Below are 27,428 nucleotides of genomic sequence, written 5' to 3'. Positions count from 1 at the left end.
TAAATGAGTATGGCTGGCCGTTTGGAGGTCCAGAAGTTAGTTCGAGGAAATACAGTTCGTTATAAGAGTTGAAAAACAGTGAAAACCAGAGCAATATTCCTGATTTCACTGCTGCCGATGATTGAAAGCCTGGAAGTCCAGATTTGTATTCAATGGACTACAGTTTGTGGTCAGAATTTGAGAGCATGGCCTGCCGAATACGACACAAAAATTTGGAGAATCTCAAAATTCTTACGATCGAGCAGCGTCGTCAATACTTTTCTGTTGAATGCCTGCCTGCTTTCATTGATCAATGGTGGACTCGTTTGCGGGCTTGCGCGAAAGCAAAAGATGACCATTTCGAATAAAATTCCGTACATCGCTCAATTAATATGTTCATTATTAAAAAAGAATTTTTTTCAAAATTGTATTATAGTTTCATTTTTATAATGGAATCAACTTCTAACAGAACTTATGACAATGACAGGACTTGCCGTACTTTTTAAAACAGTTTTGGTAGTAATTGGTTGAGAAATGTTTCTTCGAAAATCTCAAACTTTGTTACAATCAGCTGGTTGTCAACGATGAAGTTTTCCTGATCAAGCTGAAAAGGACTTTATTGAGGCCCTAGTCCTAGTTGCAGTCAAATGACTTATAAGGGATATAAATATAAAAGTACGTTTCCTAACTTGGCTTGAAAATTTTGAAAGTTAATTTTGAAAATATTACACAAATGTTCGCGAGTTCTACACGTTTACTTAAATAAAATCTGCTAATATTCAGGCATGGCATTTTGGTTAAAATTATGGGTAGGTAGTGGGTATGCAAGAGGTTAGATTGGGAGTCTGACTTATGACCACCTATATATCATCTTCTAATAATGAGGGGTGCCATTTTACATTTTTCCAAAACGTAGCACTTCTTTTCATAGTTTGATGGTTTCGAAGCTTTTGTTTTCATTACTGACTTTTTTCAAATATCCTATTAAAATATTGTGGGTAGGTATTGTGGGTAGGTAAGTCGGCAGAGTAGAAGTCTGACGATGCATGTAGATATATGTAATCTTCTAATTTTGAGGCGTGTCATTTTGAATTTTTTCCAATACGAAGCATGGAATCTCTGTCCTCATACTGATTTTTTTTTTAAATACTCTGTCAATAGTTGGTTAATATTGTGGGTAGGTAGTAGATAGGTAAGTGGGTAGTGTGGGAGTTTGACGATGCACCTAGACCGTTGGGAGGCCCATTGTGAAACGACTGGGGTTAACATCCCCCAAAATAAATGTTCTCTCTTCCTCAACCTATGCTTCTGATGTAGTTCTTCAATATAAGAAGTTTTATTAACTATTTATTTTTAGTTTTATAAAATTTCATAAATTATTACAAAGAATTTCTGTTCACATTTTTAGAGAATGATATTATTTAAGGTTTTGAAAGCAGACATAGAGTTTCTTAACACTTTTCCACCATATTTTCGATTTTTTTAGAGCTAAATCTTCAAGAAAATATTAGCTTTTCAATATGTTACCCTTAACATAGGTCGTTCTAGCCGAAAGTGTTCGGATTTATGGTGGAATAATTTTAGTATTATTTTAAAATACGTCGATAAGTATTTACAAGTTTAGAAACTTTATCATTAGCACTTCATTACAGTGTAGCATCTTGTAAATGTTTTGATTTTTTCGGTATTTGAAATTTATTTAATGCAACTAAAGCAAGTTACTCGATAATAATAGTAATAATAATAATAATAATAATAATAATAATAATAATAAAAATAATAATAATAGTCGACCTATAGGTATTCGAACAAAATTATTAACTAGAACGTGCTAGAAAATATATTATTGATTATTTGTTTAAATGTTTATTTTTTTTTTTAATTTTTCCACTTAACTTAACTAACCCTTACATATAAAACGTTTGACAACGGTGACTACTTTTTTATAACTTTAACGTGTCTTATGCCTTAGATTAATAATGACGGATTTTACTACAACTGGTTACCCTGGATATACAGTGGAGACGCTCATGTCGCCAAAACACGCCGCTGTACAGCTCAATCGTTATTTTACTTAGTTTCTAAGTATATTTATTCTGCTAAGTGTATTTATCTGTCTGTAAAGATTTATTTGTAACAAATTCTTAACGAAAACCTACTTTCTTCACATTCTTTTTTGCCGTGTAGCATACTTGTATATAAAATGGATTTTTGTCTATATCACAGATAAACATGCTTATGCAACACGCAAATTCAATCTAACATATACAAATGTAAATATCAAATATTTAATTATTTTATTTATTTATTTATTACACAAAATGTCCGGTTTGTAGGCGCGTAGAAAGATACAAAGGTCGGCTTACTGATTTTGGCTACTTTCAAACAGTTTGAATATGCTGCTCGCTATCATATTTCCTTCACATAATATTGAGTAATAAAAAGATGGATTGTTAAAAATTCACTTAACGACTAAGTTCACGAATTGACGGACCGCCACACGATCTGCTTATACCACTAATATATGAATTTACTTATACTATACATACATACACTCATTATGTATGTAAGGTTATGGCTATTACATTTCTCACATCCCACCTACGCTCAACGGTGCTTCAGCGACTGCGGCGCGAAGGCCTGCATGCTGTAGTACCGATCTGTATCGTCCTTCGTAACGCTCGTGACATGCTGGAATTGACATGGTTGCGAGATTTGCGATTTGGGCGGCAATGGCGCTGGCTTGACACGCTTCTGCTTTAGTTTCTTCTTCTTGCCGGGCAGTGAGAGCGCTATATTTTCCGGATCACTCACCAGCTTCTCAATGTGATGGTAGAGTTCGCAAGCCGAATCGGTTGAATCGAAACTGAAGCCAATCAGCTGTTGATGGTTCGTTGAGAGGCACATCGTGTGAAAGGATGGACCGGCGAAACGATAATTTGACAAATTATCTATGCGATCTGACCAGAGTGCAAAACATGAGCCACGTTCGGCCAACACCAATGTGACACGTGATGTGGCGCGGGAGCGCGCGCTGCCACGATCGTGTAAAACGACTGGTATGCCGGTAAAGACGAGACGCCAATCACCCTCTTTGCCGGTGCCTTCATACAGATTGGCCAGCGATGAGCAGACGAAAATGTCAGTACCCAAACCGCCGAAAAAGCTCTCCACCTGACCGCGTTCATATTCGGAGAGATTTGAGTTGCTCGTTGTATCGATGCTTAGCGTGTCAGCGTCCACATCGGAGCCAACGAAATATGTGCTGTTGTGATTATTTGCTGCATTCGTGTTGTTCGTCGATGATGCAGTGGTGTGCGTGTTTGTGTGCGTATGTACCGACGAGGTGTGTGAGTGTGCCGACCAGTCGGGATTGATCATCAGCTCATTCTGTTCGGATGAATTCGTACCCTCGGAGGATTCCGATGGTGGCGCCGAATCGCCGACAGAGCCCAAACGACGACGTTGCATGTGTGGAAGCTGGAAAGAAAATAAAAACAACGAATGCGGAGCCATTAGTTAAGGTTAACAGACTGTAAATTTAATTAGTAGAAAGTATGAAATTTGTGAAAATGAAAAGAAATGCTTTGTAATATTATTAGAGAGACTAAGTCGGCAGCCTTCATCGGGATATGATAAATATTATTGAGAAATAGTAAATTCATTCTTTCGTTAGCTCTTCAAAACCTTTTTGATTCATAACCATGTTTTCGAAAAATTTCATATTTCCGAGGCGCTTTAACATAGAATAATCCCGGCTTAGCTTGTATCATTTGAATAGTTTCCAAGATAATGTCTGTTTGCCGAACTAGTAATACAGTTTTTGAGACATCATCCTGATGTTTCGCTCACGCGCTTTTCTCATCAAGAAGCTGGTAATTTGTCCGAACCGCCGATGTCGGGCAACTGTAGCATATATCTGCCATATAAACCGAACGATCGGAATCAAATGCTTATAGGAGAAACTTTTTTGTTTGCAAAGATATCTTCACGAAATTTCAGACGAAATATTTTCCAAGGAAACGGTACAATCTCCGAAGAAATTGTTCAGATCGGACCACTAAAACATATAGCTGTCATACAAACCGAACGATCTGAATCAAATGCTTGTGGGAGAAACTTTTTTGTTTGACGAGTTATCTTCACGAAATTTCACACGAATTATTTTCCAAGGCAACGGTACAATCTCCGAAGAAATTGTTCAGATCGGATCACTATAACATATAGCTGTCATACAAACCGAACGCTCTGAATCAAATGCTTGTAAGAAAAACTTTTTTATTTGACGAGTTATCTTCGCGAAATATCGCACGAACTATCTTCTAAGACAGCAGTACATTCTCCGAAAAAATTGTTCGGATCGGACCACTATAGTATGTAGCTGTCATACACATTGGCCGTTCAAAAGCTAGATCAAGAAGATACAATATATGCACATATATATAAAATGCAACTGTGGGGGGTATTAAATTAATAACATTTCTATTCGAGTGTAGATAAAAATCTTAATCGATATTGTAAAATTATATAAAGCATTTTCTCTTTGAGCATAAGCACCTATTTATAAAAGCGCAACAGAAAAGTGTCAAAGCAGCACACAGAGCTAAACGGCAGCCACTTAAATATAATTATTTGCAGTTTAAAGCAATAAAGCAGCGACTCGAGTACTGAAAACCACTTTTTCATTGCCTGGAATTTGTAAACGCGTTCAGCTGAAAATTATGCAATCGATTTCCGCTCTAAAAACTTCAACAGCAATGTGGCACGTTCGCACTCATGTGCATGTCTGTGTTGCATAGATGCATAAATATTTCACAGAGCTGTAATAACTATTGAAATCGACATAAATGGGCCCAAGCTTTGCTATTCATTTGTGAAAATAAATGTTTCATTAAATAAATAAAAGCAAATTCACACGCACAATCTAGACACATACACATAAGAATAACCCACATATGTATGTATGTAAGGGCAAACAAACTTGTAAACTTCCAAATGAATCTAACTCAAAATAAACGAAATTTAGTAAAACGTGTCAGAACAGTTTCGACATACAAATATTTATTCCAATTTCGAAGTTATGCCAAAGCTCTTCAGTGCAAATGTTTTCTGATTTTTATCCGGGCGAAAATCGAATTTTCAAACAGTTATTAATAAAAATATCAATAGAGTAAAGTCAAGCTGTGTGCATTTGTGTAAGATTACATCGGAGTATTTGTATTGGTTTTATTTTACTTTCCTTTAACAATTTTCTATTAAAAGTGCAACGAAAGGAAATGTAGTTTGACCATATTTGCTTTCTTTTTGTTTAGTTTGAATGTCAGCCGCATGAACGCACCAGAAAAATGTTGCACAATTTGTTTGCCTCCAGAAAGCTGCTTGAATCTCCCTCAGCGCGGCGAATAGAAAATGTTCGAATTTCAAAATACATAGAAATTGTGTACAAACGTTTTAAGCTAAATTAAATTGTTTTGCGAAAGCGATAAGCGTGCCGAAATGAATGCCAAATGCCTTTATAAATACTTATAAAAGCTATGGTTATGCATATATTGGCTATCTGGATTATTGTTTCGTATTAAGAGAGTCAAAACAAGTTCATTTTTCTCCGTTCGAATGTGATTTACTGAAGGGGCTCTCTATGAAAAAGAGCATGTGTACTCTTCATTAAGTTGCTAAAATACTTTTCAATTAAATTTATTTTATTATGAGAGCCTAATGCATTTATACGAGTAGTGTGTTCGATTCTTCATCGTTCAAAGTCTTAAGAATTACTATTATAAATATTAAAGAAGAGAAAATGTTATACTCGTACAAAAGAGACCGTACGAAAAGGCTGTATACGAGGCTATGAGCAAGCAGCAGCTATAAATATTAAATAAAAAGAAATTGTTTATGGTCATACTTAACTCTACAACATCTCTAAAATAGTGTCCTAAAGGCTCAAGTTCAGCCAAATAATTAATAGTTTCGCTGGAGTTCAGTTTTTCTCGATTTTTTTTAAAGTCGATTGCCAAGACTTCTAAAATATAAACAGCAAAAGTGAAGTATTGCATTTCAACCCAGCTTTGTTAAATTAAAGCCGGCAAATCTTCTGTTTACTACTTATATATTACTAGTGGATCCGGCCACCCCTTGCATTTGGATTCATATAATAAACTATTCAATACAGTGGAAATTTTTCTCAATGTCTATTACCAGTCTTTCTATCCTCTTAATAGAGATGTCCGTTTAATAGATTGTACTGAAAAAACACCAACAATATTCATAGTTAAAGGAGATGTCCGCTTAATAGAGCGTCCATTTAATAAAGCTTTCATTGTACTTTTTGTTTATGAGCTATTTTTTCTATCCTATCTTCTAAGTTTGTTCGAACTGCACACACTGAGCTACATTTTACTAAAATCGGTTCAGTAGTTTAGGAGTCCATCGCGGGCAAACACGTTATTTATATACTATATATATGTATATAAGGTGACATTGTATTTATTTTGAAAACTGTTTATTTATTCTTCCAAATCAATTTCATCCCCTTCAAAGTAATCCCCTCCCGATGCAATGCACTTGTGCCAACGGATTTTCCAATCTTCGAAACACTGGTTGTAGTCACTTTCCGGGATGGCCTTCAGTTCCGTCTTCGTATAAAAACGGTGTCCCCGGAGCGGTCTTTTGAGCTTGGAGAACAGCCAGAAGTCGCACGGCGCCAGATCAGGTGAATACGGTGGTTGTAGAATGATATAGGTTGAGTTTTTGGCGAAATGATCACGAATTACGAGGGCAGTATGGGATGGTGCATTATCGTGGTGTAAAAACCAAGAATTGTCTTTCCACAATTCCGGCCTTTTTAGGCGGATAGCGTTACGCAAACGACGCATAACGTTCAAATAATATTCCTTGTTGACGTTTGACCGGTTGGAAGGAATTCATAATGCACAACACCACGATAATCGAAGAAAACAGTCAACATGACCTTGATTTTTGAGCGACTTTGGCGCGATTTTTTTGGTCTCGGCTCTCTTTTGGGACGATATTCGCTCGATTGATCGGTTGTTTCGGGGTCGGAAGCATCGTTTCACACACTTCAACGCGACGCCTTTTTTCCAAAAAAATCAATGTTTTCGGTACCAGTCGAGATTTGACGCGCTTGAAGCCCAAAACATCCTTCAAAATGCTATTGGCTGAGCCTTTCGATATGCCAACTTCATTAGCAAGGTCTCTAATTGTTAATCGACGGTTTTTCAACACCAAATCTTTGATTTGTTGAACGTGAGCTTCGTCGGTTGAGGTTGATGGACGCTGTTCGTCTTCGACACGTTCACGGTCGGCTTGGAACTCACTATACCACTTGTAAACATTTTTTTTAGACATAGCCTCATCACCAAAGGCTTTCTGCACCATCCTCAACGTATCCGCAGCAGAAAATTGATTCCGTAAACAAAATTTAATGCAAATTCTTTGCTCAACAAATTTCGACATCGCCAAAAAGGAAAAACTCACTTTTAGCAGCTCACAAAACGACACGTATCTCAAACACTAATGAATATTTTGACATGAAATGTGACTGACAGTACTACCAACCTAAAAAAGAATAATTCTCCAAATCCTTCGACGCGCGCAGTTTAAATTCAAATGTCACCTATTTTTTGGGCACAGTAGTATATAGAGATTTTATTAGGTTAAGTTTGACGGATTTTCACGCCATACATAAAAATACAGGTTCTTAGTAATGAAAGATGGCGACTTTAATCTGAGCTGAGCTGAAGTACTCGTCATACAACACGTCAACGCTTTTTGCGAACTTTAAGAGTGACTAAATTTGCAATTTTGATACTACTATACTCTGTATGCAACCGCTACATTTACTGACTTCCTGATGTAAAGACCTTCTCTGACGTAAAACGCTGTGAGATTATTGCCTTAATTGCCGTCTGGCTATCGACATATCATTTAGCGTTTTTATGTTATTTCCTGCGTTGTTAGCTATCTCTATCGCTTTCCCAACTGGCTGGACGATGCAGCATTATTCCGTAAACTTGAAGGATCGCTTGAGATCTAGCTCCATCCATCGAGCAATAGATTCCGGCGCCTACTTCTGTGCCATTTTTTGATCCGTCAGCGTAGATGTTCTAAGTTCAGCTGGCAAGTCGCATATTGTTATTTTATTAGATATGCATACATTTTAGTTCATTTCTATTCAATTTAGCTTAAAGCTTGCAATATGTAATAGTCGATAAACTATACGTTGGTAATTAATTTTGCATTTTATTAGTTTCTTTATTCACACACTAGTTTTTTGTACCATTGGCCCTCATTTATCTCTGAAAGTGCTCTGAGCCATAAATACATATACATACTATATATACATATATTTGCTTGAACATATGACTATGTAGATCCAATGTACTATACACAATAAGTGTGAATGAATGTATGTACATAAATACATAATGATTTTCTTAATACCCATGAACAGATGAGCAGAGTAGATCTGTTTGAGCAAAACAGCATAGAGTTTTCCGCTCCATAAGCATACCTCTTGTTGGTAGCGATTGCTTTTAAAGTGTATCTAACGATTACCCTGAGCCGATTAGTGAATAATATTCATGAAAAAAATATTTTTAATTAGAACAATTCTACAATTATACATTCTGTGGTGGCTTCAAAAGGATTATGTTAGTTAATTGGCGGTAGATACCCAAAACAATCAATTTACAACTTATGTGTAAAACAGTTGCCCATTAGCTTCAATCTATCTACTACTAACGGGTGATTTTTTTGAGGTTAGGATTTTCATGCATTAGTATTTGACAGATCACGTGGGATTTCAGACATGGTGTCAAAGAGAAAGATGCTCAGTATGCTTTGACATTTCATCATGAATAGACTTACTAACGAGCAACGCTTGCAAATCATTGAATTTTATTACCAAAATCAGTGTTCGGTTCGAAATGTGTTTCGCGCTTTACGTCCGACAAATTTTGTTCAGCGATGAGGCTCATTTCTGGTTGAATGGCTACGTAAATAAGCAAAATTGCCGCATTTGGGGTGAAGAGCAACCAGAAGCCGTTCAAGAACTGCCCATGCATCCCGAAAAATGCACTGTTTGGTGTGGTTTGTACGCTGGTGGAATCATTGGACCGTATTTTTTCAAAGATGCTGTTGGACGCAACGTTACGGTGAATGGCGATCGCTATCGTTCGATGCTAACAAACTTTTTGTTGCCAAAAATGGAAGAACTGAACTTGGTTGACATGTGGTTTCAACAAGATGGCGCTACATGCCACACAGCTCGCGATTCTATGGCCATTTTGAGGGAAAACTTCGGACAACAATTCATCTCAAGAAATGGACCCGTAAGTTGGCCACCAAGATCATGCGATTTAACGCCTTTAGACTATTTTTTGTGGGGCTACGTCAAGTCTAAAGTCTACAGAAATAAGCCAGCAACTATTCCAGCTTTGGAAGACAACATTTCCGAAGAAATTCGGGCTATTCCGGCCGAAATGCTCGAAAAAGTTGCCCAAAATTGGACTTTCCGAATGGACCACCTAAGACGCAGCCGCGGTCAACATTTAAATGAAATTATCTTCAAAAAGTAAATGTCATGAACCAATCTAACGTTTCAAATAAAGAACCGATGAGATTTTGCAAATTTTATGCGTTTTTTTTAAAAAAAAGTTATCAAGCTCTTAAAAAATCACCCTTTATAAAGAACTACTAGTATAAAGAAGACTGGAAACGGACTGAAAATAGTTGATTCCATTGATAGCCACTTTCAACTCGCTGTCATAACTATCTTCTCCGAAGTGTAACGAAAATACTGCTAGAGATATCTAAATAGTCTCTCGCGATTAGTATCTGCTAACAAATATATATTTTTGTTTACAAATACTGACTGGGTTATACTATAGCATTATCATATAGTATTCCCACCACCCGCAATCATTACAGCAACATACACATCGCATATGTATTTGTTACAATTCGAGCCATTAATTCTGTGTTTATTCAACGTTTCGTCCCTTTTCGCATTTTTCCGCCCAAAATTATGCCTTTTGTTTTATAGGTTTTTGCTAGTCTTTTCATTGCATCGCCCAGAGCGCTTCGTGTGATAAATGTGTGCCGCTTAATTCATCTGCTCAAATATTTGTGTTCGTGTATGCCACAAGCGTGTCGTCTGTGAACACATTAAATTTGGTTCAGAAATTTAATTTTTGCGCAATGGATTGGTATATATACATATATATATTTGGATACATATAAGTATGTAGGTATGCTAAAGTAGTATACGAGTATAAGAAAACGATTCAAATATCGAAGGTCTTAATAATTATAGTCGATTTAGACATGACCGCATGTCTTTCTGTATATAGGCGGCTAGTCCCACAGTTTTTGAGGTATCAATATAAATTTTGCAGTCGTCCTTTTCTGTCAAAAAAACAGCTCATTTATCGGTACCGCGGATATCAGATCACTATAACATATAGTTAAAATCATGTGCTTGTATCAAAACTTTTTTATTTGATGAGATATCTTCACGAAATTTGACATGAATTATTAACCAAGCCAAAGGCGCAATCTTCGAAGAAATTGCTCAGATCTGACTGCTATAGCTTATAGCTGTCATATAAACTGACCGTCCAAATTCAAGTCTATGTATGGTTAAAGTTCTTATTTAAAGAGGTATCTTCACGAAATTCGGCATGGTTTATTATCCAAAGCAACAATGCAATCTCTGAAAAAATAGTGCAGATCGGACCACTAAGGCATGTAGCTGCCATACAAACTATATAAAAAATGAAACACACTGTCCTCAATTGCTACCCACAACACATTAATTATTAAAAACGCAGTTCGGTGGATAAACGATAAACGAGTACGACGTCTGTCAATAAGCACACAAGTTCAATGTCAATTCGAAATAGAAGCAAAAAGGCGATTAATTCTGAAGGGAAATGGCAGAGAAGTACATGGCGTAAGAGCGATATCGACAAAACAGAAATAGAAAGTATTGCGCATATATGTACATATGTGTCTGTGTGCGAGAGTACAGTTAGACGTAGCATATACATACATATATACTAACCTGTTGTGTATTTATGAATTGTGCTATTTTTACGCTGCGAGGCGTGTAATTGACAATTTTCCACATGATTATTGGATGACAGGAAAAACAATCAATAACATAGTTAGAAATTAATAAAACGTTATTTCTCTGCGTTTTTGAAAATTCGATTTTTAAAGCTGGTATACATACATATGTATGTATATAAATTGAATGCTTACTAAGTAAACTCAAGATTTATTGAACTTTAAAATTTTTGTTTAATACTTCAGATTTAAACAAAGATGTTTGTAGGTACAGCTCTATCTAGAGCAGCTAATCGCTCAGTTTTTGAAATATCGACCTGAAATTTTGCACAAGTCTGTTTCTTTCTAAGAAGCTTTTTACGCGGCCATTTCAATTACATCCGATTACTATAGCATATAGCTGCTGTATAAACTAGTCGATCAAGATCCAGCCCTTGTATGAAAAACTTTTTTTATTTCAAGAGATATCTTAATGGAATTTGGCATGAATTATTTTCCAAGGCAACAATACAATCTCTGAAAGAATTGTTCAGATCGGATCACTATAGCATATAGCTACCATACAAGCTGGTCGATCAAAATTCAGCCCTTGTATGGAAAACTTTGGCATTTGTAGAGATATCGCCATGAAATTTGGCATGCATTATTTTCGAAGGCAACAATATAACCTGTGAAGAAATTTGTCAGATCGAATCACTATAGCATATAGATGCCATACAGCCCTTGTATGGAAAACTTTTTTATTTGACGAAATATCGTCACGAAATTTAGCATAAATTATTTTCCACGGCAACTATGCAAACTCCGAAGAAATTGTTCGGATCGGTTCACTATAGCATATAGCTGCCATACAAACTGGTCGATACAAGAAAAATTAAGCATGTGAAGAGTATAATAGAATCAATGGAGCCGAAGTTAACGTTTTATACAGTTTTAACTATTTTTGAATCGAAAATTATTAAAAAAATTACATTATAACAAAACCGACGAACAATTTTTGGGAACGTATGAAAATAAATAATATAATATATAATAAATATAAATAATATATAAATCAACTTACTCTTACCTCATACAAATTACAACACACTTTTGTAAAATACTACCTGTCGAAGTATCAACACAGCATGCTCAATACAAAGGCAAAACTGTAATGTTGATTGATCTAGAGTTACACGCGTGGCGTACGAATTTATTAAAGCGCACAAATTCCGCTCATTCACTCACTTAAATATAAGTTAGCCGCACTAGCGCAGCGAGCATAATCATGAGCTATTATAGCTGGTGTAACCGCTAATCAGAAGACCGCAATGACAATGCAACACACATCAGCACTAACATATATGGCTTACATACATAGATATATGATTTATTGCGAAATCAGATATCCAAATACCCACAATTCCAAAATTATTCGCTTTAATTCGCGGTCAGCGCCAGCTGAAATTACAGCCAAAGCCCTTTCAACTAAATATTTATTCATGTGTGTGTGTGTTTGTGCTTCTCGCCACTCGTTGCCGATTTGGCCACACGAGCAAATTAACCCAAATTAATTAAATCAACAAATCGATGAAGTGTGCGCGCCTTGCGCGATGCTGCGCGAGTTCAACTGTCCGAATGTGGTTGAGCCCCCCGAAGCCTTCGAAGCCCCCAAGCATGGTTCCCCATCCCCGGAGCAATGAATTGAAGCGTAGCCACAAAAGTGTGCCATTCCTGCTTTGATGGGCGCATGTGAGAGTGGGAGGCACCGCAACTATGGCAAACAAGCAATCGCAACAGCCACGACCAGTCAACACTGCAGCAGAAAAGTAGTCGTGAGGCAAATTACAAAAACAAACGAACAGTTCCAATAATTGGCATACATTTTGTGAGCCGCATAACAACTTGTTGTAAAGTTTATCGATAAAACTCGGCATCGTAAACGAAAACCGTGAACAAATTACCAAAAAAAACCAAAAACAAAAAAATGTTAAGCCGAAGCTATAATACCCTACACAGGTGCATGCTTGTATAGCATAAACGAGCTTTAGGCTTTTTTGACCTGTTAGTTTGTAGTATAGCAGTTATATGCTAAAGTGCTCCGATCTGAACATGTTGGAGATTATAGCGCTGTCTTGAAAAATAATTTGTGCTAAACTACACGAAGATATCTCGGCAAATAAAAATTTTTTCCGTACAAGATCTTGATTTTGATCATTCAGTTTTTATGGCAGATATAAGATACAGTGGTCCGATATCGACGATTGCGATAAATGGACAGTTCTGGGAGAGGAAAGGACATACTTGTATATACAGACCGGCAACTCAGCTCATCATGCTCATCATAGACTCCACAAACTTTCCTTCTGGCTGCAACAAACTTCGTGGCAAACTTAATATGTCACATGCAGGGTATAAAATCAAAGTACACATACAAACACAAAGCAAGAGGAAGGAAGGAGTAAATAAGTGAGTTTACAAATACGAAAAAATCAAACAGAGTTCGGAAAATTGCGCGTAATTGTGTATAAAATTCGCTGATACACGAAAGCAGCTCAAATAGGCAAGGAAGGACTATGTACGGACGGAAAGAACAATAGATAGATATATATATATAAGTATATGTGAGGTATAGTCAAATTATAAGGGTTTTTTGTTTGTTTTGCTAGGAGCATACTTCAGTTAGTGTTATTAAATAATATAATAAGTAACCCGATGTGATGCAAAGCGGTATAGTATCTTTGGTTTATGTATAAGCTAAGCGAAGATAAGAACCTTTTAGACAACAAATGTAACTAGCGCTACCATGATGACTTCTAGTCTCCTATTTCATTACGAAAAAAGCATGAATAATGTGGCTCAAATCTAGAATGGAACAGATACCTAAGAATGGCTGAAACTAAATCTAGTGATCTATAAATACTAATCGAAAATTCAAGAGGTCAAGTAAAACTCATTACATATTAAAAATGTGGTTAATTTTGACCATATCTTGCTTATGACTTAAGTATTACAAACCTACAATCTCAAATACTACTTAAGTTATCCTTGCCGTGGTCTCGAAGGGACTACTGGACAGTTGTTGGCCTAATGACAGGTCGCAACTTACTGGCATCAATTCGAACCGGACAGGTATTAGCAACGACGATACATATAAAAAAAATGGAAGAGAGTAGCCATCAAAGAGACACAAGAACATCTACTATGTTTCTCTTCAGCCTTATGTTTAGAACTCGTCTTGGATACCTATGAGCTTCGCAGTTTAAGGGACTAAATGAAGTATCAAAATTAGACTTCAAGGCACTCCTAAAGTTCGCAAGAAGCATTGACGTATACTTAAGTGCAGTTAGTTCAGTTAGACGGAGCCTCCAGCTGGCACTTCTAAGGACTAGTATAGTATAGTAGTAAGCCGACCAATATAATGTAACTTAACCTATTTGGGCCATGTAGCTATAGACAAAAACTTAGGGAATGATTAAACATTTAGGTTATTTCATATATATTAGAGCATATTATCCCCCTCGATTTCTTGAAAAAGTGAGGAAACCTTAAGTCTCAAATCTCGCTTTGGATTTAAGTTTTGGTATGTGTTTGAACTGAAAGTCGACGATACAAAATGGAACTATTTGTAGAGGTATATTTATTAACACTTAGGCTTTGATATTATATTATTCATTATAAGTTCTCATAGAATTTGAGAAAAAACTGGTTTGGCTTGGTTCATTTAACAAAAAGTTAGCTTAGAAAGGAACTGTCGAAAAAAATTATTAGCCCAGAACTTGATACAACGAAAAATATAACATAGCTAGGAAATCGGTGGAGTACCTAGAACAAGCCAAAAATTCAATTTTCTCTCTTGCAATAGTTTGCAAAACTGTATGATTTCGTCTCGGTGCAGATTTGAAGCTACAACTTTTTGAGCAGAGCTATTAAATCGCTACTAATAGCTTATATATTTAACACACGTGTCATTAAATAAAAATACTTTTACACACGTCTGTCCTTTCCTACAAGTGTCTACCATGGTTGCTTTAATTGAGAGCCGAAAGCTTACACTGCCATCATACACCCTTAGCCAGTTTGCCCTCATGACCAAATGAATGCCCAATTCCACAAAAAGTTTGCCACAACTGCCGCGCTTCTTTCCATGCCCTCTGGCGAACTGTCTGCCTGTCGATTTCAGACACCGCCAGCGAAGTGTGTGCCAACCGATGTAACAATTCAAGGCTACACGTCGATACTGTGAACTTCGGTTCGCGCCTTCCTTCGTATCGATAAATAATTGCCACATATTAGCTGTTTGGGCAGCGAGGTTGAGGATAATGGTGATGACGCGTTTGAAAAATGTACCGTAAATTGGTGGTTGCTATGATTGTTATTTTTTTTTTAAATATACGAAGTGTGGTACTTAAAAGAGTTTGAAGAGAAACGCTATTTGCCATCATTTAATGACCTATTAGAAAAGTGCTTTATAGATTAAATAAATAAATTGCACAGAATGCGCTCAACAAATTGGGTTAACCATTGGAGAGGAATTTAATAAATTGATTGATATTATATGTGGACATAATTTGAAATCTCTTAAATATTTTAAGATACAATTTTGATTAAGAGAACGGTTAGTTTGAAGCTTGAAGATTTGAAACTTGTAAGACTGTTGTTATTCCATGTACTACAAAAAATTTGAATAAAATCGTTACATTGCTGGTTTGAAGTTACTAAATATGGCAATGAGTACAATTTTGTATTCTTCTTCTTCTTTACTGGCGTAGACAACGCTAACCCGGTTATAGCCGAGTTTAAAACAGCGCGTCAGTCGTTCCTTCTTTTCGCTGTTTGGCGCCAATTGGAGACTCCAAGAGTAATTAGGTCTTACTCCACCTGGTCTTTCCAACAGAGTAGAGGTCTTCCTCTGCTTTCCCCGGCGGGTACTGCGTCGAATACTCTCAGAGCTGAAGTGTTTTTATCCATTCGGTCGACATGACCTAGCCGCCATCTCGTAATGAAACATGTCAATGCCGTCGTATATCTCGTACAGCTCATCCTTCTATCGACTACGGTATTCGCCAATGCGTAAAGAAACATATGTAAATCTTTCGCAGGACCTCAAGCAGCTGACTCATCAGATGTTGTCATCGTCCATGCCTCTGCACCGTATAGCCAACACGGGGATGATAAGTGGCTTACAGAATTTGGTTTTTGTTCGTCGAGACAGGACTTTACTTCTCAATTCCCAACTCTGCCCGAAGTAGCACCTGTTGCCAAGAGTTAGTCTGCGTTGGATTTCGAGACTGACGTTGTTGTAAGTGTTGATACTGCTTCCAATATAGACGAAATTATCTACGACTTCGAAGTTATGACAGTCAACAGTGACGTGAGTGCCCAGACGCGAGTGTGACGACTGTTTGTTTGACGACAGGAGATATTTCGTCTTGCCCTCGTTCACTACCAGACCCTTAGCTTTTTTGTTCAATCCTCTTTTAACGGGTCTTTTTCCATATATGGATTCACCAATTAATCACTACTAAGAATTTTTGTTCACTTTTTACCATTTTCATAGACTACTGCACTAGTCCATAAGCATGACATTCAAAAATGTATACTAAAACCATATAAGCTCGCATTTTCATTAAAACAATCAATATGTTTAATAAATTGTCCTATAAACACAGCGGCGGTTTCTGTGTGCCACTGTTTGATCAATATTACGATTTGTGTCATAGAAATTCCCTTACTTTTCATAGGAGAACATGTTTCCTAAAATTGCAACGTGTTCAGCTTTCTGTTATGTATAGAAGGTGAAGGCAGTTTTTTGCCAAAACTTATAGTTTAAGAGCCAATGCACGACAGACTGTATATATTTTACCAAAAATGATATATATTTTAAGATCTCGACCTAAAATGCGCTAAGTTTGCCCATACGGCAGTCCGAGTTACTGTGGCAAATCGACACTCCACGGTCTTCGTGTACAATTTCAACTACGGCCGCTATATTTTATTCACTGCGTGCTAGTCGTTGTCTATTTGGTCGAATATTATCCAATAATCTCCCGAAGGATCTGTCTAAAAAAGGCTATTGAAAAAAGTCTACCGGGATCAGCTGTTATTTGTATGGAAATGCCCACACGTAACCATTCCATCATTAGTCTCACAGTTTGCTCTATTTTGCAGGGTTTCGAGCTGAGGAGTTTCTCATCTGCCTATGATATCTACTATCTACATATATTTTGTCCAGTGCAGACTGTTCAGAGCCCTTCATGCGTCAACACAATTTTAATTTTAGACTTTCTCTGCATCTTTTTATTGTTTTATCATGTCAACGCTTTCACATAGCTCACATATTTCAGGGAGTACACCATTGCTTTGGTTGGCTAAATAGCATGTAATTGTTGCAACTATAACGAGCAATTGGTAAACTCCATTGTGCCAGGCACAACAACAAATTGTCGCATTTGACGTCGTCTGTTAATAACTGTAATAGAAGCTGATAATGGGGAACCGCATGTGCAGTCAGCCATTGGAGAGCGGAGCGGACACGATTGTCTAGTGTTTATTTTTTGCTTGTGCCGATTGTTGTGTGCTTCTGTGGTTTGGCAACCAAGGTCAGTGATATGTGACCGAAAGAATGGCTAAGCAACAAACAAGCGGCATTGCAGTGACACTGAGGCCCCACAGGGCGGCCAGATAAGGTCAACTCAACTGTGCAAATAGCAATTCGTATGGGTTGTACACAAAGTCCAATTTTAACAAGCAGAATTGCATGCACTACATGGACACCCATAGTTTCCAAGCATTCAAATGCCGCACACACGCGCCATGCACCACAAGAACAAACTCGTATATATTGCCGGTTGGCCGCTTTCTCTCTATCACTTGTTGTCTCGCATGGCTGTCTGTCATCGTTTGTCGCTTCGCCAATTCTGACAGACACCAGCCAAATATGTGCTCTTAAGTACACACACATTCGAGCTTTCACATATTTACATATGTACACATATATATATACGGATCGCCTGTGCATCGTAGTCCTGCCGGTCGTGGACATGTCGCTTTTGCGTTCTTCGCCTATGACAGTGACAGTTTTTCCAACGACATGTCGAATTAATTTCTTGCTTCCTCTCTCACTGCGTTCTGTCTCTATGCTTTGTTGTTGGCAAACCGTTTATCGCGTTATTGTTGTTGTTGCACCATTGTTATTTTTCGGTTATAAAAACAATGAACGATTTGCTGATAACCACGATTTTCGACAAATCTCTCATGTGTTGCGCAACATTTAGATATACAGACGTATATCCGGAGTTTTGCATGCGAAACTCTGGCATTTAAACCTCCAATTAAGTTATTAGCGAAAAAGTCACACAATTGTTTTATGCCAAAAGTTATACAACAGCAATATTTATTACATTCTTTAAAAAAGTTTTATATAAATAACAAAATTTATTTTAATATTATTTGAAAATACGGCAGTACTCGTATACGTGTGAAACATTGGGGATGCCCTTAAATTATAATATTTATCCGATTAAAGATCACTGAATAGCCGTGTTTCATAGTCACATCTTAATTGCTCGCTATGTTTCAGTTCTAACAGACTTACGGCGATTCAGTTCTATCAAAAACACAAACCTACGAGTGGTATAAAGACGGTCTGGAGATCGTTGAAGACATGCCTCGTTCTGGACGACCTTCTTCCTCTTCAACTGATGAAAATATTAAAAATGTGAAGGATATGGCAAAAATCGTCAGTCAAGTGTTAGAGAGAAGACAAAAGAGCTCGACATCTCTCCAATCGAAAGATTTTGGTCGATATTTTTTGTATAAAACGCGTTCAGTTAAAAGGACATTTAGCAGTGCGGTGCGAACCGCCGCCTTCCAATATACGATGATTTGCAATTAGAAGTACTGAGTGTCAAAATAAAATGTTGGCTTGCCATATATAAACTAGTTAATATTATAGTTAAACTTCTCACGTATAAGGATTGCCTTTTCTTTGGCGGGATCCAAAATCAGTTCTTGTTCCGGAAAGTTTTGATGTTGTGTATAAACTGACTTTGCAAGTTCGTCATGCGACTTAACGTAAAATTGACTCAACTATAGTCATTAATGGGAACAACATCCACTCTCAAGTTCACTTTGGAGCTCACACAATTTGTCTATCGCTAAAAAAATGTTCGTGTTCATTGGTCGAGAGAAATGTTAACAAAATACAATAGCGATGCCTGGAAACACGTCTATGACAGCGTGGCAGGGTGTGAATTGTGGATGTATGAACCTGAAAGTAAACAGCAGTCCAAACAAATAGTTGGCTGGCTTTTTGTAAAAACTGGACATGTCGCAACCTTATCACTGGAACATCACAGGGAAGTAATTTCTTAGTGGTAGGCTATCATTCGATTGCCAGTTGTCTTTCAACAAATCAGACCGCTCACTCTTCGCCACGGTAATGCAAGCTATCACACAATAACTGAAGCAACTGGATACTTGGTCAATGAAGACAACGATTTAATGAGACATCCACTGTACAGTCCTGACTTGGCACCGAATGACTTTTTTTTATTCTCGTACATATAAAATAAACTAAGCGGAATTGGTTAAAATGCATACAAAAGTGTACAGATTTTAATGGAGAATGTTTTAAGAGACAGTTAAGTGATTCTCGACAACAATATTATTTGTTTTTGTTCTCTTGTTCTATATTCCAAGCCAATCTTTTAACTCTTTGTTTAGTGACTTAATCTTAACAGCGGTTCCTTTGGTTATTTACTCCATTAAATTTTGTGTGCAGAAACAAATTTCTGTTGCCGAAACATTCAGAATGTTGGAAAAGGCCTTCGATGATAATTGTTTGTCGCGAGCAAGTGTTTTTGATTGGCACAAATTATTAAAAGAGAACGTGTTGAAGACGAACAACGTCCAGGACGTTCAGCAACATCGACACGTCAATAAAATAAGGGAATTAGTGCTTGAGAATCGATGATTAATAGTCAAAGATCTTACTGGCATCGTTGGAATATTGGAAGGTTCAGTGAAAATCAATTTGAAAGATCTTTTGGGCCTAAGAAAAGCACGATTAATTCCAAAACCAATAAATTTTTTGAAAAACAGAGTCGCGTTAACGTCTGTGAAATAATGCATTCCGTCTACCAGGATGTCATGAAACTTATTATTACTTGCAATGAGTCTTGAATCTATGATTACGATTCGGAAACAGCGAAATACGTTTCAAAGGTGAACCGAAGACGAAAAAACCACGCCAAAGTAGATCCAAAAATCAATGTTATGCTAAAAGTTTTCTTCGACTAACGACTCTATAAGTGTGGTGCAGTCACAATTCCGGCCAAATTGTCAACAAGAAATACTATTTGAGTGTTATGGGCCGACAACTCTTGGTTTTTGTACCAAGGTAATGCAGGATTTTGAGTCAACTGAAATATTAAACATGAATCGCTAAGCGCATTGCAGGCTATTCCGGAAATTGACTTTAACAACTGTATCCAGGATTGGAAAAAACGTTGGCACAAGTGTATGTATAGGACAAAGGAAGATTACTTTGAGGTGGACAACAGAGACTTTGAGGAATAAATTAAGAATTTTTAAATTATGAACAAAGTCTTACCATTGTTTGCTTACAGTAGTAGGTATGTACTTACATAAATACATTCACATAAACTATTCGTTTTTGTTTTAATTGCGAGGTTGTTTTATTAAATTCACACCTTCACATTAGGAATTACAAAATTCTACATTAACATTTAGGTTAAACTTACGTGCGCACACATACATATGTATATATGTAAATATAGCATTTGCCAACCGCAACACTAAAGTCGTGCATATTTGTTGTGTGGTGCAAAAAATTACAAACTGTAATAATTATTCAATGCTCAGTTTATTTGCGTTAATACGATTAGACTGCTTTGGCGAACGCATAAAATGTTGCACGTGACCAAAATTTATATAACAAATGTTTGGCAATTCAATTGCAAAATAAATTTTTTGTATATGTTATGAAATATTTGAGTATAATTAACATATGTACATATTTACATATGTATGTTTAGCACATACATATATGGCTAACTACTTTTACAACAATGAAAGTCTGAAAATAATTGGCCGAAAGTAAAAGTGCTACACAAATAAGGGAAGTGTTATGAATTGTCAAGCCGAAATTTTAAGCGAGACAAGAACAAAGTTTTCTTTGTCTCTTTGAAGAAATGGACGATGAGCTTGGCATCAACCACTTTTTAATGAAATCTCGGAAACGAAAAACGACAAAATTAGTACGTAGCATTCTTCTCATATATCTATGTTATAGTGCGAAAATGGGCGAAATCGGACTACAACCACGCCTACTTCCCATATAGCAAAGGTTTAAATTCCATTTGATTTTTCACTTTTCAGAACACAAATCAAGGAATAATTAATATTTAAAACTTTGCACGAATAATGCCTTTAGTGTGAATCACCTTATGGCCAAAAATTGTTCTAACAAAAGCTATTCAAGCCCCTAGGTACCGAATATTTGGACCCCAGTACCTAAAGCTGGCTTTTGACCGAAAATATTGGCCAATGTGAGAAATATGATTGGAATTCAGGGATAATACTTCTCTGATAATGGTATGCCTGTATGTCAAACATGGGTTGAACTCTTATAATTAGAGTCATGGTTTTAGTAGAGCCACTGTTGCTGAGCGCAAGCTCCTTCAGAGTGGTGACTAGTGAAGGGTTGTAGATACCTAGATCTTTAGCAACGAGTTACTACAAGATTAGAATGGTTTGAGTATTTAGTGACGGTATTGCAAGAAACTGAAAGACTAATGATTTGTACAATGGGAACGGATAGGAGCTCCGTTGGTTTCTTGTGGTTCATTCCAGGATTAGCAGGGCGCTTTGCTTAATACAAATTAGAGGCTCTTCGCTCCGACTTAGGAATATACATATATATAAGGATGTATATCACTAGTGCTTAAAGTAAAATTAACTAGGAACCTGATTATGCCTTAAACTTACTAAAACCTAAATTACGATTTCATATATCACATTGTAGTATAATCACAATTTTTCGCTTTATTAAACATATCTAGACATGTCAACAAAAATAAGGGGTTACTTTTGCCCGTGAATGGAGGCATTTTTTCTCAACGTTTCAATGTTGAAAACAAACCATAATGGATTGCACGCGCAATCCAAATAATACTACAACAAACAATGGCTTCAAATTAAAGTCGACAACGACAAGCCACAAACAACAGCAAATGCAAATTGCATGTAAATTAGCACAACTCACTGGGATTTTTCGCAAAAAGCGCAACAGGTAGTAACATACATACTTACAAACATATAATACCTAGATACACATACACATATTTATACCAATGCTACATACATACATACTAGTCATCATTTATACATATGTACATATATGGTATGAATCGACAGAACACAATGGAGAACAAAAAATCGCATGTGCAATCGACTTATAAGCCGGCGAGACTTGTGACAGTACAACAATAAAAGCCAAGAAAAAAGCAGCATCTCAAGCTAGATTAGTTGTGACAACAATGCTTGGGAAATAGTTAGTGTTCTCGCGTGTGTGTTAATAAATTGTGGCTACAAATTAGCAAGATCATGTGAGAGTCCATTCGCGATATAATATTTGATAAATATATTTGGAAGATGGATCGTACCTGTATGTTATTAACACTTTCGGGAAAATTAATAAAATAATATAAATGTGATAGGTAAATAAATATAATGTCTAAGGGCGAATTAAAAAATATTTGGAATCATCAAAAGAGAAATAACTAAATGAAACAATTCGCAGAATTTATTGATAATGCTAAATGTAAGCCGACCCATCATATATACCCTGACTAGTTTGCCACGAAGTATGTAACTCCCAGAAGGAAACCTCGGAGACTCTTCAAAATATATGTTAATTATGTCCAGCTGAGACAATTAAGCCAATTCCGTCTGTCTGAGAGCGAAGTAGTCTTTCAGTGTTTGAGATATTAATATGATATTTTGCACACGTCATTTTCTCCCAAAGAAGCTGATCATGGTCGAAAAAGATTAAACAAGTAATCACATAATCAATTAGCATTCAAATCTCTGCAAAGTTAGATAGGTTAGGTCGCAGGGTCCGCAATCTATAGATCTCTTGGACATATATTCTCCCTCTGTCTTACCCACAAACTCCTAAAAAGAGGATCACGAGATCACCAAAAATCGACGATGCGTTTTGAGCTCACCACAAATTTATTAAGGTGGTTAATGACACTTCGCTAGTTTCGCCAAAGGTGTGTCATCCGAGATATTTCAATCTCAGTCTGCAATTCCGGGCAATAGAGGAGGAAGTGGCGAGATAATTCCACCTCATCTATCTCCAGCAGATTTGGCAAGGAGCGTCTGATAAAATATTTAGCCGTATCGCGTGTAAGCTTATTGGACAGTGTCCAGTCAGAACACTTACAATTGGAGCAAGATTGATTTTGCTAAGAGTCAGTAGTTCGGAAGACCTCTTGCTGTTTATTCTGGACCATAGGTATCTTGCAGTCGCACAAGTTCTGGTTGATTACCAGCCTTTGCTAAGCTCTCTGAAGATCCACTGGACCTTTGAGTCAGAACATATGAAGACATCAGAAAACCGACTCGCTTCCAATCAGGTGAAATTGAGTAAACGGTGTCCTCCCTCGATAGCATATTGGCTTTGCAGTTTCCGGCGATTCCTCTGTGACCGAGCACCCATACAAGTATGATAAGGAAGAAGTTAGATGCTATTTATAATGAGATCATGCACTCCTTGACTAGTTTTGAACACAGAGTGAAACGAGCTTAAAGCCAGTATAGCCGCTCGGCTGTCGGTGTGAATGCAAACCTTTCCAAAGGAAGCTGCACTTCGGATCAGTACATCTACCGCTATCTTGGTGGCAGCTACCTCTGATATATACAGCTACCTCTGATATATACAGTGGTAGTTTTGAGTTGATAGAGAGCTCCCGACAGAAGACTTTCTCTCTTAACTTCGTTCCATTCGTGAAAAAGCTCATTGCTTCTCCAACGGCTACTCTCCACCCGCAAATTCCTCGCAGGTGTGTGAACTGAGTAGGAACCGCCAAGAGAAGGTTCTGTGATACAGTGATCTAGATTGTCGTGATAAATTCATAAATAAAGAAGAATCAACAGTAGTAGACTAATCAAACACATGATCTATCGTCAAACTTTCCACTTAACATCACAGTTTTATTCGATGGGAATTGTCAAAGATATACTCCCTCAATAACAAGAACTTAAAGATATTCTTAAGGTGTTATAAAATACAATAAATATTGTAAAATTGTTTCTTCATGTTTACTTATATTTTTAACCAAACCAAATTTAAGAATCACTCATTTAATTTACAGATTGTGTGCTGTGGGTTCGAAACACTCTGGCACCGCTATTGAATTAGTTACTCATCATATAATTGTCACTTGCCTGTCAACTTGAGTTAACGTCAGTGAGACAAGAAATCTTCATTCATTTGTGATGTTTGAGTAAATAATTGACAAGCAAATAATAAAACTGGCTAGAAATCGCGAGATGTGATAAAATCACAAATAAAAGAAGAACAAACGTTTTGTGTATTTATGAGTGTTTACGACAAAACGAGCGTAATACTCGTACTGTTGAACTCAAAAATTAAGTATAACTGAAATTTTCTAAAATAAAAAAGGAAATTAATACAAATACACAAAGATATTGCTTTCATTTCATTTTAGAATCGAAGAACGCACTTTACTATTGTGCTCAAAAAGTAAGGTGGAGTTGTTCATAAAATATACTACAAAATAATTTATTTATACTTCCAAATCAATTTCATCCACACTTTTGCCAATGGGTTTTCCAGTCCTCGAAACAGTCGAAATAATATTTGTTCGGCCTTCAAGACCTTATTCTATTCGGTTTTTATTGGACCTTTGTGTTTGCTGAATAGTCAGAACTCTCACGGAGCCAAATCAAACGAATACGATGGTCGCGAAAAACCAATGCAGTACGAATGGTGTATTATCGTGATTTGGCACCAATCGAGACTTGACGCGTTTAGGACACAAAATATTCTTCAAAATAGTTCGAGCTGAGCCAAATGATATTCCAGCTCTATCACCAGGTCTCTTATTATCAATCGATGAATTTCAAACAATAAATCTTTGATTTTTTGGATGTAGCACTCGCCGGCAGAGGTTGCGCGGTTTGTCTTTAACGAGTTCTCAGCCCGCTTTGAACTCATTGTACCATTTTCAGAAGTAACACAAGGCTAAAAAGCTCGCAACATTATAAAGTAAATCTAAATATTCATGAACTAAATTTATGTCCAAAACGTTCCGTGATATTTTTAGAGAATGTGCTACTTTAACCAAAGGAATTTTTTCGTCACACACGTCAAACCGGTTAGTTTTGATGTTATCCTCCATGGTAGCCTTGTTTTGACATCCGTTGAGTTCCCCATCTTCTCTAAGCGACGTATGGGTAAGAATGAAACAGAGCTCACATAATACTCGTTTATTCTCATTCTACTTATAGTAACGGGTGATTTTTTTGAGGTTAGGATTTTCATGCATTAGTATTTGACAGATCACGTGGGATTTCAGACATGGTGTCAAAGAGAAAGATGCTCAGTATGCTTTGACATTTCATCATGAATAGACTTACTAACGAGCAACGCTTGCAAATCATTGAATTTTATTACCAAAATCAGTGTTCGGTTCGAAATGTGTTTATCGACAAATTTTGTTCAGCGATGAGGCTCATTTCTGGTTGAATGGCTACGCAAATAAGCAAAATTGCCGCATTTGGGGTGAAGAGCAACCAGAAGCCGTTCAAGAACTGCCCATGCATCCCGAAAAATGCACTGTTTGGTGTGGTTTGTACGCTGGTGGAATCATTGGACCGTATTTTTTCAAAGATGCTGTTGGACGCAACGTTACGGTGAATGGCGATCGCTATCGTTCGATGCTAACAAACTTTTTGTTGCCAAAAATGGAAGAACTGAACTTGGTTGACATGTGGTTTCAACAAGATGGCGCTACAAGCCACACAGCTCGCGATTCTATGGCCATTTTGAGGGAAAACTTCGGACAACAATTCATCTCAAGAAATGGACCCGTAAGTTGGCCACCAAGATCATGCGATTTAACGCCTTTAGACTATTTTTTGTGGGGCTACGTCAAGTCTAAAGTCTACAGAAATAAGCCAGCAACTATTCCAGCTTTGGAAGACAACATTTCCGAAGAAATTCGGGCTATTCCGGCCGAAATGCTCGAAAAAGTTGCCCAAAATTGGACTTTCCGAATGGACCACCTAAGACGCAGCCGCGGTCAACATTTAAATGAAATTATCTTCAAAAAGTAAATGTCATGAACCAATCTAACGTTTCAAATAAAGAACCGATGAGATTTTGCAAATTTTATGCGTTTTTTTTTTTAAAAAAGTTATCAAGCTCTTAAAAAATCACCCTATATATGCAGCATTTAAAAAAAAAAATAGTGTTCAGTTTAGAGACGAAACTCGTTTTTATTCCCTTTCTGAATACTAAGAGCCAATTGTCCAACTGCTATGAATTCTGGTTGTTCACCGAAGGTGAACCGAGATAGTTCGAGATAGTATTACCGAGATATTTCAGCCTCCGTCTTGCAAAGGCTGGAAAATGAAGGTTGTTCACCGAAGGTAAGATCGTAAGATTACCGAGATATTTTAGCCTCCGTCTTGCAAGGCTGGAAAATGAAGGAGAACGTGCCTGGAAATTTCTACCTGTGCCTATTTCATACAACTTTGACAATTGCAGCAAGTTGAGAAGAATTTTACTCAAAACCTGTAGTTCGGTAGATCTCTTGCATTCCGATGTGAGCGGGGCAAAGGTGCCTCCGTCAATCTTTAAGTTCCCTACAGAAAGTTACCCTTTAAAAAGCCCATTGTGACGCTTCTCCACCGACTTTTCTCCATCCACATCTCCTTCGTCGGAATGTGGACAGAGAAAAAGCCGCCCCGAATGGCCTCTGCGACAAAGTGATTGAAGTTTTCAGAAATACAATTGAAAGTGGAGAAAATCTCGGCGTGTCATCGATTGATTCTCTTTCATACCTGCATCCCTGAGCAGGGCATAAATGGTACATTCAACATTGTGGTAAACAGTTTCAATGGTTTCATCGAAAATCAATTGAAAACAACGTAGTTTATATCAAACTAATGCCAATCACGCTTGTTTTTTTTTTCAGTTTTTATCGTTCCTAAACTAAATCAGTTAATAAAATTCCATTTTGTTGTTGAAAAATGTAAATTTAATTTGCCAATAAATCGAATCAATTGTAATTGAAATAAATTGAAAAAATCAAACTTGTGAA

General features: G+C 36.9%; 1 protein-coding gene across 3 annotated transcripts in view; it reads right to left on the bottom strand.

Moving 5' to 3' along the window:
* Positions 1-403: 403 nt before the first annotated feature.
* Positions 404-27,428, bottom strand: part of LOC125775789 (uncharacterized) — a 162,221-nt gene continuing 135,196 nt past the window's right edge. For all 3 annotated transcript variants that reach the window (XM_049446579.1, XM_049446580.1, XM_049446581.1), the window contains one exon: positions 404-3,459. In XM_049446579.1, coding sequence (XP_049302536.1) covers positions 2,587-3,459 — 873 coding nt within the window. In that variant the 3' untranslated portion in view covers positions 404-2,586. The remainder of the gene's footprint in view (positions 3,460-27,428) is intronic.

Source organism: Bactrocera dorsalis, chromosome 1 (assembly GCF_023373825.1).
Source record: "Bactrocera dorsalis isolate Fly_Bdor chromosome 1, ASM2337382v1, whole genome shotgun sequence".
NCBI lineage: Eukaryota > Metazoa > Arthropoda > Insecta > Diptera > Tephritidae > Bactrocera > Bactrocera dorsalis.
Note: the sequence above shows the minus strand (reverse complement) of the source record. Positions and strands in the feature narration are given on the sequence as shown.